This window comes from Hyaena hyaena, unplaced genomic scaffold, assembly GCF_003009895.1.
Source record: "Hyaena hyaena isolate Hyena2069 unplaced genomic scaffold, ASM300989v1 scaffold_7, whole genome shotgun sequence".
Lineage (NCBI taxonomy): Eukaryota > Metazoa > Chordata > Mammalia > Carnivora > Hyaenidae > Hyaena > Hyaena hyaena.
The window spans coordinates 6,672,137-6,685,382 of record NW_024080639.1 but is presented as its reverse complement, the minus strand read 5'-3'; the positions used below and the strand labels follow the sequence as shown (position 1 = coordinate 6,685,382).

Sequence of the window (13,246 nt, the reverse complement as noted above, 5' to 3'; positions counted from 1 at the left end):
GAGAGAGAGAGAGAGAGACAGCGTGAGCAGGGGAGGGTCAGAGAGAGAGGGAGACACAGACTCTGAAATAGGCTCCAGGCTCTGAGCTGGCAGTCAGCACAGAGCCTGATGCGGGGCTCAAACCCACGAACCACGAGATCATGACCTAAGCGAAAGTTGGATACTTAACTGACTAAGCCACCCAGGCGCCCCTCTAAAAGATACAGATGTTTAAAAAATATAATCATGCTGTCATACCTGAAGATGATAGTTACCTAGTCATCTCTAATTAGTGGAGTATATTCCTGGATTGCCTGCAAGCATCTGTAGTTCTTCTCTTGCCAGATATTATGGCTGAAGAACAATTCTCCGCATACACCCCTCCCCATAGTTTATTCCACCCCTGATTTCATGATTCTAAGAATAAGGTGTCGTATCATGGCTATTTCCATTTCCAGTCATACTGTGTAGATAGGAATTCTAGTCCTAGGATGGATGTAGAAGAACCTTTTTAAAACTAAAAAAAATAGCTCCGGCTATTCTTGAAAACAGTTCCTGTATGTGGATGAGTTGGTCCATGGAAGCCCTGGCTCTAAAATTGAGGGAAAAAGCAAGAGATTTGATGGCTAAAAAGTTCTTTATATATTTATTTTTGAGAGAGACAGAGACAGCATGAGCAGGGGAGGTGCAGAGAGAGGGAGTGAGAGAGTCCCAGCCAGGCTCCGCACTGTCAGCACAGAGCCCTGTGCAGGGATTGAACTCATGAAACTGTGAGATCATGACCTGGGTGAAACCAAGAGTCAGACTAACTGACTGAGACACCCGGGTGCCCCTGGTGGCTAAAGCATTCTGACTGTGATTTTTGTTTCTCTGTGGACTCACCAGTTTACCTTAAGGTTTCATCTAAATAGTGATTACTAGAAATTCTTTTTATCTGGCTGTTCATCAGTATTTCTGACACCATGTAAACCCTGCATTCTTATGTGTTTTCCTAAATAAAAGATGGAGGCAAGCAAATTGGGCCTCACTGGTTTTCTGTTCTCATAACCATTGTTTTACTTATTTCCCTACTTTCTTTAAACCCGATTGTCTTTAAATTTTAAGTGAAAAAAAAATCACTTTGGCAGATCTCACAGCCATTTCTAAAATTTATCCAGCATGTATGTATTAGACTTAACTAGAGCCATTAAAGAAGAGATTTTAGGGGTGCCTAAATGGCTCAGTCAGTTGAGCGTCTGACTTTGGCTTAGGTCATGATCTCATCGTTCATGAGTTCAAGCCTCAGGTCAGGCTCTGTGCTGACAGTTCAGAGCCTGGAGGCTGCTTCTAATTCTGTCTCTCTCTCTCTCTTTCTCTCTCTGTTCCTACCCAACTCATGCTCTGTCTCTGTCTCTCTAAAATAAATAAAAGCATTAAAATTTTTAAAAAATACTAGATAATGGATTTAACTAAGACTGCCTTTTTTTCCTTACATTGATTAACAGTTTTCAGATAATTGGTAGACAGTAAGATGACTCTTAACAAGTTTTATACTGGACACAATTAGTATGGTCTTTGATGTCTCAACAGGACCTTTTTTTAAATAATGTTAAACATTATTAAATCTTGTGAAAATATGAATAGTAGAACCTTCTGGAAATTGTATTCTAGATAAACAGTAAGTTTCCAATAATAATGAATGCTTACCAAATTCAAGATTCTCTATAAAGAGCTTTGAATTAAGACTAATTTATAGATACATTTAAAAATAAGTAAAGCCTACAAAGGGAATCAGAAGCAAGAAACAGCAGGTTCTGTGGTAAAATTATCCCTAGTAAACATTTTAGGCCATTTACTTCCTTTTTGAATATGTATGTCAACTCTGTTTATATTTCTACTAATCTAGTGTAAATGAAAGTAATAATATGTTAAAGGCTGACAACAGGTAAAGGCACCAAGTCCTATGTAGACCTTTCCACAATGAGTGCCTGTGACTGGGAGCATTTGAACAGTAACCTAAAGAAGATACGTTCTCTCATACCCAATTGTTCAATGTTTTAAGAATCTAATTGATAAATAATTTCCTAATTAAAATATTTTAAGATACTGATATTTTGCTCTTTAAGAACAAGTTTTGCTTTAAGACATTTTTAAAGGTGAATTTTTCTTTGTGCTGTATCAGAATATAGTAGCATAATTGTTTTTACCAGTTTGTTCTTCTTTGGAATTCTCCTTTCAGTTAAAGACTTTATAACCAGATTTTCTGATGTTTGAGAAGTATACTATTTATTTTACCTGTTACATAAGAATTTCAAAATACTCTACACATTTTCTTTATATGTCCAAAGCAGTTAAGAGAGGATGTGTTACCAAAAGGGAAACTGGTTCTGTAGGATTGGTGATTTATTTATGGCCACACAGTCACTCATTAATTAATAAATTTAAGAACAGAGCTTGAAAGGGTAAATTTTGCTTGTACTTTTATATATTTTCAAAAATTTTGACATTGAACACATTTCTTTTTTCTTTTTCTTTTTTTTTTTTTTTTTTAACGTATTTAAAATGTAAGAATGGTACTCAGGTTTTAGTGCTATCCCCATATTTCTCAGACTAACTATATTGAGCAGAAATATCAAACTTGCTTCCTAATGCATCATTTGTGTTTTAATTTATACAGCTTTCTGTTGACACTTCTGAATTTTAATGTTTACTGTTCTCTCACAGGTGTTGGATCCTGAGCAAAACCATAACTTCACAGATCATTATCTAAATGTGGCCTTTGACCTTTCCCAAGTTCTTTTTATAGCTACTGCCAACACGACTGCTACCATTCCACCTGCCTTGTTGGACAGAATGGAAATCATTCAGGTCCCAGGTACTTGATTTGTAAATAAAATCATTATTTGATATTTTTTGCCTTTCTGAGCATAACCCTTTAAGTTGTGCTGTGGAGTTTTGAGCAAAAAGTTGATTTGCCAGTATATGATCCTCAGAGTTCTAAGTTTGATATAAAACAGCTTTTATGTAGGGACTCCTGGCTGGCTCAGCCTGTAGAGCGTGTGACTTATAATCTCAGGGTTGTGAGTTCAAGCCCCACATTCGGTGTGGAGCCTACTTAAAACTAAAAAAATTAAAATGAAACCAGCTTTTATGTAGATTCAAAGTCCGGAACAGCAGAACTCTGTTTTAATCATGACCTAAGATTATGTTTATGTTTTGTAAGACGTCAGGAATAAATTATCTAAAACAATTTCAGACTTAGCATTAAAGAATGTTTTCCAGTTTCTTAGAAAACAAGACATTTTTCTTTGAAACTGTTTCTAAACTCATGCATAAATATAATTTAAAGTAACTATTTTTTTCAAAATGAGTGTCTAAAACCCAAAAATAGAACTTTCCATGATCAATTAGCTTCCTGTCCATCAGATTTTGAAGTTTTTATTGTCTAAGAAAGTGTAATCATATATTTTCGTTAAGAGTTGGGTCCTAAAGAGTAGCTGAAATTTCTCTTTATAACATCTGGCCTTACTTTTACATAAAAATGCAGGGTTCTTTTAAATTCCTCTTCTTTTTGGATCTGTCAAATAGTTACCTTTTTTTTAATTTTTATTTTTTTTTTACCATGTGTTCTCCTTCACTGGTGTGTGCAAAATAAAGTCCTTTAGTTACTAACACTGAATAAACCCCAGTGCATTTCACCTTCTTTTAATTGCTTAGGTTATTTTTCTCTAGAAGTGATTGAAATACAAGTGGGTATTTGTAAAAATGAAAATCGAGAATCTAAATACATTTTGATTCTCAATAGAATCTAAATATGTATTTCATATTTATCTGAAACAAATTTTTACCATCAAATGAATGATAATTGGATTTCTTAGTTATCTGTGTCCCTGCAAGTTTTAATATTTAATTTTAAAGTATGGCAGAGTAAAATCGTATTGTGTGCATATTTGTAAGACTAATATAAATAAGTTATGAGACCCAATTGCCTGGAAACTCCCAATTAAGGCAGAGAATCCATAAGATACACTGATCTGAAGTGAAATCATCAAGACAGCTGCCTCAAGGTAGATGCATACGATGCCATTCTTTTCCTGTAGGTTCAGTTATCCTGTCTGTTACTTTTTTGGCATTTTTTACTTCCTTTTCCTACTCAAAAGCTGTCTTATCATTAGTTCATCTTTTTTATTTTTGCTTGTTAAATGGAAAGGGGGCAATTAGTTCAAGGAGAATTTTGTTTTATAGGATAGGATTTAAAGACAAAGTAAATCTATACTCATAAAGCCTTTAAATAAAGAAGAACATAAAGTCTTTTAACTACATAAATTATATGTATAATCCCAACATGTAGAAGAAAAAAACTTTTATAGAGACGTCTTAGTTTTTGTTTTGTTGCTAATGTTTATAGCCAGGGTTCTGCACATAGCTCCTTTGCATCTCTTCCCTTGGAACCCATCACTTAGTTAATTCAAATCTTTGTTGTTGTTGCTGTTGTAAGTTTTTTCGGTTACATATCAAATTGTGCTAAAGAAAAGAGATGTATTATTTGCCTTTTAAATATTAAAAACTTGCATTTGAGTTAAAGAGATCTCATAAGATCTGACTGAGATTTTTCTTCTTCTTTGAGAGATACATTATTAATCAAGAGACTTTCAAACCATGCTCAGTAAATGCTTTTTCCTTTGTGGACAGAGTTGAAAATGTTAATAATTATTAACTGGAGATTAAATTTCTTTATTCTGATTATAGTCTTAGTTGAAGTTAGCACTTAAATATAGTCTGAATCCAAGATCCATTGAATCTGCGTTTGATTCATTAAAAAAAAAAGACGTGGCACTGGGGAAGCTGTGTAAATAATTACAAAATAAGGTCACTTTTTCCCTAGGGTATACACAAGAAGAGAAGATTGAGATTGCCCACAGGCACTTGATCCCAAAGCAGCTGGAACAGCATGGGCTGACTCCTCAGCAGATACAGATCCCACAGGTCACTACTCTTGACATCATCACCAGGTTGGTCAGTCGTCCTGAGGCCTCTGTAATGTTTAGTCTCAAAAGGAGATTATTTTACTGGCAACTCGTAGCATCCATTTCTCTCCCCTTCGCCCCCCAGATTCCCAGCAAGCATTCCCACAGCTCGAAATTCATAGAGAAAGCTTTTAGAGTATCTTCATAGCTGAGGACTTTAGTTGAGCCAGAATTTCAGCTTTTTCACAATAGCAGTGTAAGGGATTAATTTGATAAATTAAACTTGACAATAAACTATTTAAGAAAAAAAATTGATAAATTAAGAACAAAAAACAAGGAAAATATTGAGACACCTTATATGTCCTAGGATCTTAAAAGTTAAATTCTCTTAAGAAGTGGGATCCTACTTTCAGATACCTGTTTTAAGTTATTCAGATTTTCTTTTCTTCTTCTTGAGAAATTTTAAACACCCTCAGAATTTTCATCTGGGGAATTAACACCAGAAAAATAGAGAGGGTGCTTTCCTAAGTTAGCTACCAAGTGCTTAAGCCTGTGGCCAGCAGTACATAAAGTATCTGAATAGAGTATTGCTTCATCTGATTTATAGATTGCATGTTTGAATGGAAAACATACCCTGTTGAGAATTTATATCAGCAACAGCCTCTTACAGTTTTCCTGGCTCAGCGTTACAGATCCATTGCATCATCTGGCAAATCGTGTCCAGCTGCCAAACACTCCTCACGCGGCCCTCTCGCAGTAACTGCTGTTTTTAGGAGAAGCAAAGTATCTCTCCATTTTAAACTTTGACTTAGAGTTTGGCCAGTCACACTGCTTTTCTGATCTAAGCCAGCCTTCTTATGGAAGTCTATTTGGAAGTCTGTTTAAATTTATACACAAAGCAGTAAGACTAGATCTGACCTGGGAGTTCCTTTTCTTAACTTGTGATTCATGGTGTGAATAAAGCCAGGAGAAATAAATTAGGTGATTTATATGCCGAAGTCTTCCAACAATAATATTATTCCAGATAACACCCCTGATGCCTTTGCGTAACTTTCAACAAGTCACTTAACCTTTTTGATAGCTTCCCCATCTGTAAAATATGAGTAAAAGAAAAAAAAAATCTGGATCAAAATAATAATGACTTAGAAGAGTAATCATTGTTTGTATTTCCCAATTGTTGCTTGGAGAACTATTTCTTTTTCATAAACTTGTTTGCTCAAAACATCAAATATTAAAAGCTATGGACATGAGGAAATGTCTCTGAGGAGTTTTAATATATTTAAAAACAGCACAGGTATTTGCTACTCTAAGCAGGTTTTGGCTATTTGGCTTTTTTTTTTTTTTTAGTGAGCTACCAAGCTTAGGATATAGTGTTTCACCTTTTGATGTATTTTTCATCTTTGTGTGTGTCTTAGTCTTAGACTCATAATGTTCAGGAGGAGGGGAAGGGATCTTAGATCTCATCTAGTCCCACTTCCCTGCTGGCATAACTAACCTACTTGAGCTCTTCCAGTGCTAGAGGGTTCACTGCTGTCTACTCCTCCGTAAGTAAATAAATGGTTATAAAATAATCTTTATGTTCACCTCCCTGTATTTTTCTAGTTCTGCCCTATACAAACACCTGGAAATCTAAGGATAAATTCCTCCCTTGTACAGCTCCTCTGACATTAAAAAAAAACAAAAACAAAACTCGGGTCCACTTCCCATAAATGTTTCCTTTTTCAAGTTAAACATTCCTATTCTCTTTACCCTTCCTCTTGACCCACTTTCAAGACTTTTCACCTTTCTGATTAGTCATCTTCTGGATGATGCAGTGTCCCTTTTAAGGGAAATCAGTGTCCCTTTTAAAATTAAACACCCAGAGGGGCGCCTGGGTGGCTTAGTCGGTTAAGCGTCCGACTTTCGCTTAGGTCATGATCTCGCGGTTCGTGGGTTCGAGCCCCGCGTCGGGCTCTGTGCTGACTGCCAGCTCAGAGCCTGGAGCCTGTTTCAGTCTGTGACTCCCTCTCTCTCTGACCCTCCCCTGCTCACGCTGTCTCTCTCTCTCTCTCCTAGAAATAAATAAAACATTTAAAAAAAAAATTTTTTTTTTTAAAAATAAAAATAAAAAAAAAATTAAACACCCAGAGTGAAACTCAGTATTTCACATTGTAGCACAAGCAGTTCGTGGTATAAGACCACTGTTTTTCGTATTTTGATTATATTATTTTATGACTGTATCTGAAGACTCTTAGCTTTTTAGGTTATTCTCTTGCCTGTTGCACTTACAGTTACTGAACGTCTTCAGTTGTTTTTCATACGAATTTCTGAGTTGGGTCTGTCTCATTCTGTATTCTGTATTGAATTTTATTAAATCCACAGGGAGGAGTTTGCAGTTATGTATATTTTGTTGTCAGTCTCAGCTACCGTTGCAGCAAATTGATTTTTTTTTTATCATGATTATCATTAGTTTTATGTTTTCTGGATATTGGCATAGGTAGGATCTTCATGCCTACATCATAGATAAGAAACATCAGCCACTTCTCATTTGATAATGGTCATTCTTCCCTTTTTTGGTTTAAAAATACAAAACCAGGGGTTGGTATGTCTAGTTTCTTTCAATCAGCTGTTAATGTTACACTGTCTGCATTAGCTCCCAGCCCACTATTGTTCTGACCACCTTAAAAAAAAAAAAAAGGCAGTATTACATTTGTGTTGTAGAGGTTGTCATTATTTCTGGTAGTTTATTCTGAACTTCCTGGTACCATTTCTGCATGTTTGTGCTGTTTCCCGTAAGCTTCCTCAATCCCTGTTCTTTCATCTTTTGTCCAGACCCTTTAATCTGAGCTCATCAGCTAGTTGTCTAGGAAGCTACATTGGGTTTTGGTTTTTGTTTTTACATGTTGGTTTGTTTATTTTTAACATGCCTCCCTGTTTTCTTCCTTACTGAAATTATATGCAGTTGTATAATAGTGGACTTTATACTTACCTCTTCCTCTCCTTTTGATTGAAATGAGTCTTACTTTAGAGTGTTTAAGCTAAGAGTTTTTGACTTTTCTCAAAACTTTTGAATTTTAATATTTTTAGTATTTTTTATTTGTAAAGTTTTAACATTTATTTATTTTTGAAAGACAGAGACAGAGTGTGAGTAGGGGAGGGGTAGAGAGAGAAGGAAACACGGTCTCTGAAGCAGGCTCCAGGCTCTGAGCAAGCTGTCAGCACAGAGCCCAATGTGAGGCTTGAACCCACGAACTGTGAGATCCTGACCTGAGCTGAAGTCAGACGCTCAACTGACTGAGCCACCCAGGTTCCCCAGTGTTTGTTTATTTTTGAGAGACAGAGAGAGAAAACATGAGCAGGGAAGGTCAGAGAGAGGAGGAGGAGACACAGAATCTGAAGCAGGCGCCAGGCTCTGAGCTGTCAGTGCAGAGCCCAACAGGGAGTTTGAACTCAATGAGCCCTGAGGTCATAAACTGAGCCAAAGTCGGATGCTCAACTGACTAAGCCACCCAAGCGCCCTTGAACTTTTGAAATTTGCTTCCCTAAAGTTTAGAATATATGTCTGACTGCCTAATCAAATCCAGTTTTTCAGATAAATCTATATTCTCTACCTGATGTTACCCATTCAAATTCATCCAGAGTTGGGTGGCCAGAAATGGTTGTTCTATATAATGGTTTATGCAGCAGCTTATAGAATTTGAATCTAACATAAGTTTTTAAAGACAGCTCTGCTTAACCACATTTAGAATCTTCTTCACAAATTCACTGTGCTTGTATCAGCATATTTTCTTTCTTTGGAAGTCTCTATGAAAATACACTGAATAGAGGTGACTAGTTCAGTTCCTAGTAAAAACTATATTTGTGTTTGGGGTGCCTTGGTGGCTCAGTCAGTTAGACATCTCACTCTTGATTTTGGCTCAGGTCGTGATCTCCTGGTTCATGAGATCAAGCGCCCCATAGGGCTCTGCACTGATAGGACAGAGCCTGCTTAGGATTCTCTCTCTCCCTCTCTCTCTTTGCTCTTCCACTACTTGCATGCTCTCTTTCTCTCTCTCTCAGAATAAATAAACATTAAACAATAAACTAGATTTTTGTTTAGGATTATTTTTTGCTTTAGTTGGAAAAAAGTTTTATTTTTCTGATTCTTTCAGCAATTTTTCACGTATGTAAATTCATCTTAAATTTTGTAAAATTGACAAATTTTGGTTTTGAAAGCTCTTAACACATATCATCAAGAAGTAAATGATGTCTTATCTGCTGCCAAATTTATTTTGGCAATAAAAATTGAAGAACCAAGGATTCATTTTTAAGTATAGGATAATTATTCAAGATAAAATCCACATAAAGGGGAAAGTTATAACTGAAAATACATCTAATATTTAAGCAGTAACAATACTTTAATGAGGAATATTTAAACCTGAGGGAGTTTAGTACTTAAGAAAATGTAATGAACTTTTTGGACACCTGAGTGGCTCAGTTAAGTGTGTCCAAATTGTGAATTCAGCTCAGGTTATGATCCCAAGGTCCTGGGATTGAGTCCTGTGTCCGGCCTGCTTGGGGTTCTTTCTCTCCCTCCCTCTCTCTATCTGCTGCCCCCGCCCCCCCCCCCATGCACATGCTCGCTCGCTCTCTCAAATAAAATAAGTACAAACACTGAAAAAAAAGAAAATGTAATGAACTTTTAAATATACACTGTTTATTTTGTATAAATGTTAATCACATTATTTCTATTTTTACAGGTGGTGTTTAGCCAAAATAAAATATTTTCCTTTGATGACAGGTATACCAGAGAGGCAGGGGTTCGCTCTCTGGATCGGAAGCTTGGGGCCATTTGCCGAGCTGTTGCTGTGAAGGTGGCAGAAGGACAACATAAAGAAGCCAAGTTGGACCGTTCTGATGTGCCTGAGGGAGAAGGTCTGTGACCTTGATCTGGTGCTCTCAGGTTTGGTGGGAGGAAGCCACTGACAAAAAAGAGTTGTATGTGGAGGGGTGGTGTTGGGTAGGTAGTCCTTGGAGCAGTGGCACATAAGACCACCAGTAATTACATCCAGTGAGTAAGTAAGAACTTCATGTTGATATATTTTATCAAGAGGATTCTCTTTTACAAATAGTACAGAGTTTCAGCTGGAATAATAACTCAATATTAACGCTTTAAGGATATCATAAATTTCTCCAGATTTATGATAGTAAGCTTTGTGTATGGGTTCTGGTGTTCTCTTTTTTCCCTTCTGATCCACACTGTTGTAAGTCTTTCAATATTTATAGCATAGAAAATTATTACAACAGTTAAAAAACTCAAGCTGTCCAAATACTGCAAGGATAGATCTTTGTACTCAGGAAGAGCTTTATATGTAATAATTTGTTTTTCTTACACATTTTCTTTGATAGGTATACAATTAAAATGTAATTTAAATTATTTTTTCTTAAATAATTGTGCAGGGGGTGACAGGGAAAAAAAGAAGGGTTCTGTTACTAAGTCAAATGCGGACATTTCCATTGGTACCCAGTTTGAAAGTTTTAATTTCTTGCCCAGTCCTATACAGTTCATCATATACCATGCTGCTTGCCAAAACTTGCTTTAATAAACATGACTTGAGCAGAAGGGAATTGGAATTTTCTTTCATAGTAAAGAGATCTGTTAGATGTTCTGCTATTTCCGTAGCTCTTCCTAGAAAGGAGAAAAGAGTTTGATGAGTATGGTTGAAGAACCATAATTTATGAGACACATAATGTAAAAGTCTTCCCTGTTTTTCCTTCTCTTGCTAAGCCCAGTACATATTATCATCAAAAGAGTAGACTTCCATACTGTCATCCCATTTCCAGTATGATGCTTCCACCCCTGCTCCTGCTGTGCCAGAACCTTCCTGGTTCGTTTTCTCCAGAGCATAAACTTCCCATTTCTGTTGAACTAGAGAGGGTAGTTCCTGGTTCTGCGAAGAGGGGTAGAGATCTTGAGCTCTAATTGTTTCTTACGCAGACATTAACATTTTTGTGTTTAGTACCGTACATTGCCCATCAGTATTTTCAGGGGTACTTCAAATTCCTAAGCTTTTGTAGGATGTTATGGACAACTCCCCTTCCCCCACAGACGTTAAGGCTTCTCCTTTCTCTAGCCTTAATGTTTGTTACTTCCTGTCCACCTGCTGCTTTCCACAAGACTGTCAGCATCTCTTATTAGCTGTTGTCTTTTCTCTTAATTGTTTTTGTTCTTTAAGGGTTTATACTTTCTTAATTTCTTAATTGTCATTTTAGTAGGACTTGGAGAGAAAGTTTAAAGATAAACACATGTTAAGACCATAAAATCTGAATTTTCTTTTAAAATTTTTTAATGTTTATTTTTGAGAGAGACAGAGTGCGAGCAGGGGAGGGGTAGAGAGAGAGGGAGACACAGTCTCTGAAACAGGCTCCAGGCTCTTAGCTGTCAGCACAGAGCCCGACGCAGGGCTCGAACTCACGAACTGTGAGATCATGACCTGAGCTGAAGTCACGCGCTTAACCAACTAAGCCACCCAGGTGCCCCTCAAAAATATGAATTTTTGAAAAGTGCTCTACATGAGTGAAAATCTATCAAGAATGGAATTACTGGTGTAGCTTACAGTGACAGTGGAGAACTGAGGTGTTTTTCCCCTTCTCTATGGAAGGCCTAGATTCTCCTGAATTTCCCCATTTTTATTCTTAGAACACTCCATTTGTGTTGTGCCCAGAAGCACCTGAGCCTTCTTATCTTTTTGTTCAAGGCAGAGAGTGAAATGAGTTTTATCTAATTAGCTTATTTTGAAAATTGTATTTATGATTGAGATAGTGTATTTAGGGATTTATACAAATACATTGAGAGGAATTTGATGCCAAAGGAAGCTTAGTGTACTCATGCAGTGCTTAATGTTTATACATATAACCATTAGCATATTTCTAACAATGTCTGTGATCATATTAGCTATTTAAAGATAACCCTGAAATATTCAAGAACTTGTTCAAACAGCTTGTGAACTATATGGGAACTTGCAGTTTTTCATGGCAACATTTATTTGGTTATTTTTTCTTAATCCATGATTCACAGAACAAATCCTACATGATAACACAACTAAGCAGATTTGTGTAGTTAAGATAGTACCTAGGTCATCTAGATAGATAAATAAATAATTAGGATAAATACTTGTCTCTTCACAGTGATTTTGGTTGTGGGATCATTAGAGGCTTCCGGACTCTACGCTAATTCTAATATTGTAAGATACCTTTGAGTTTACTGTAAATGACTCTTCTCCAGATTTTAGTAAGATAATTTTATAAGGTATCTTGAAATTAGTGTTTATCAACTCTACCAATCCAAAAGGAACACTTCTATAAAAAAGTTGATGTTAGGTTTTAATGCCACAAAGTTCAAATGGCACTAGCTTAATAACTGAAAGTTTCTCATTAAGAAATGAATTATTTAACATTAGAGTATAAAATAGAACAGTTGTTTTAGAAACTTTAAGTAATGCAGTGAGGGAGTTATTTTTAATGTTAAAAATGTTGCTGGACTTGGAGTTACTGCCAGGAAGAAAAGTAATTTCAGGCCACAAGCTTCAAAACAGGCAGAAACCTCCAGTGTATCGAACACGCTTTTTAGAGTAGAAACACTGGTCTGTGAACAGCTGTCTTTGTATTTGTGGGGTCTGAACTGGCAGTTAAATGGAACAAATAATAACGGAGTTTAAAAGCCTGGTGAGATTTATAGTTGATCCGCGTTAGAGGAGGAATATTTATGGTTTCGGTCACTTACCCGTAAAGTATGGGAATTATTTCATAAAAGCAGTACTGCCTAAGTTTTCTGCATGTTACTATAGTATTCTGAATTGCACCTTTTCTTTCTGGGATATTAGTTGAGATGGGAGATTAAAAAAATATGTGGCTAGGGTTTTATTTCTCCTTTTTGCCTGCCTTTAGCTGCAGGCACACATGTCTGATTTATTCAATTTTGCATACTTGGATGTTTCTCTGTAGAGTTAGGCAAATGTCCGTTTGTTCCAGTACTTATGTATCATATGTGTCTATTTAATATCTAGTAAGATTTTCCCTTCAGAAATGATCCTCAGGAAATGATTTGTGTTCTTACCAGTCCTTACAGTTTTTCAGAAAATGGAGCATTCTCAATTCTTTTTGAAAAGTAATAGTATTTATTGGCGAAGCTACATTAAACTTAATCTCAAGATGCTGGTTTCTTGAAAGAATTGAAAAAGTATCTAGGAAAAAAAAGAATAGATTTAATGGTTATTCATGAGGTATATAAGATGCCATTATAAATAAGCTTTTAAAATATCACTTAAAGGAATACTGTGTTTATATTATAGAGCTCACAGATA

The 13,246-nt window shown here is 36.1% G+C and overlaps 1 protein-coding gene across 1 annotated transcript in view; it reads left to right on the top strand.

Annotated features, from left to right (window-relative positions):
* LONP2 (lon peptidase 2, peroxisomal) overlaps window positions 1-13,246 on the top strand; it is a 103,912-nt gene that overhangs the window by 56,743 nt on the left and 33,923 nt on the right. Inside the window, exons 9-11 of the mRNA XM_039242144.1 lie at window positions 2,683-2,833; window positions 4,844-4,970; window positions 9,685-9,818. Of these exons, the coding sequence (XP_039098075.1) occupies window positions 2,683-2,833; window positions 4,844-4,970; window positions 9,685-9,818 (412 nt within the window). The remainder of the gene's footprint in view (window positions 1-2,682; window positions 2,834-4,843; window positions 4,971-9,684; window positions 9,819-13,246) is intronic.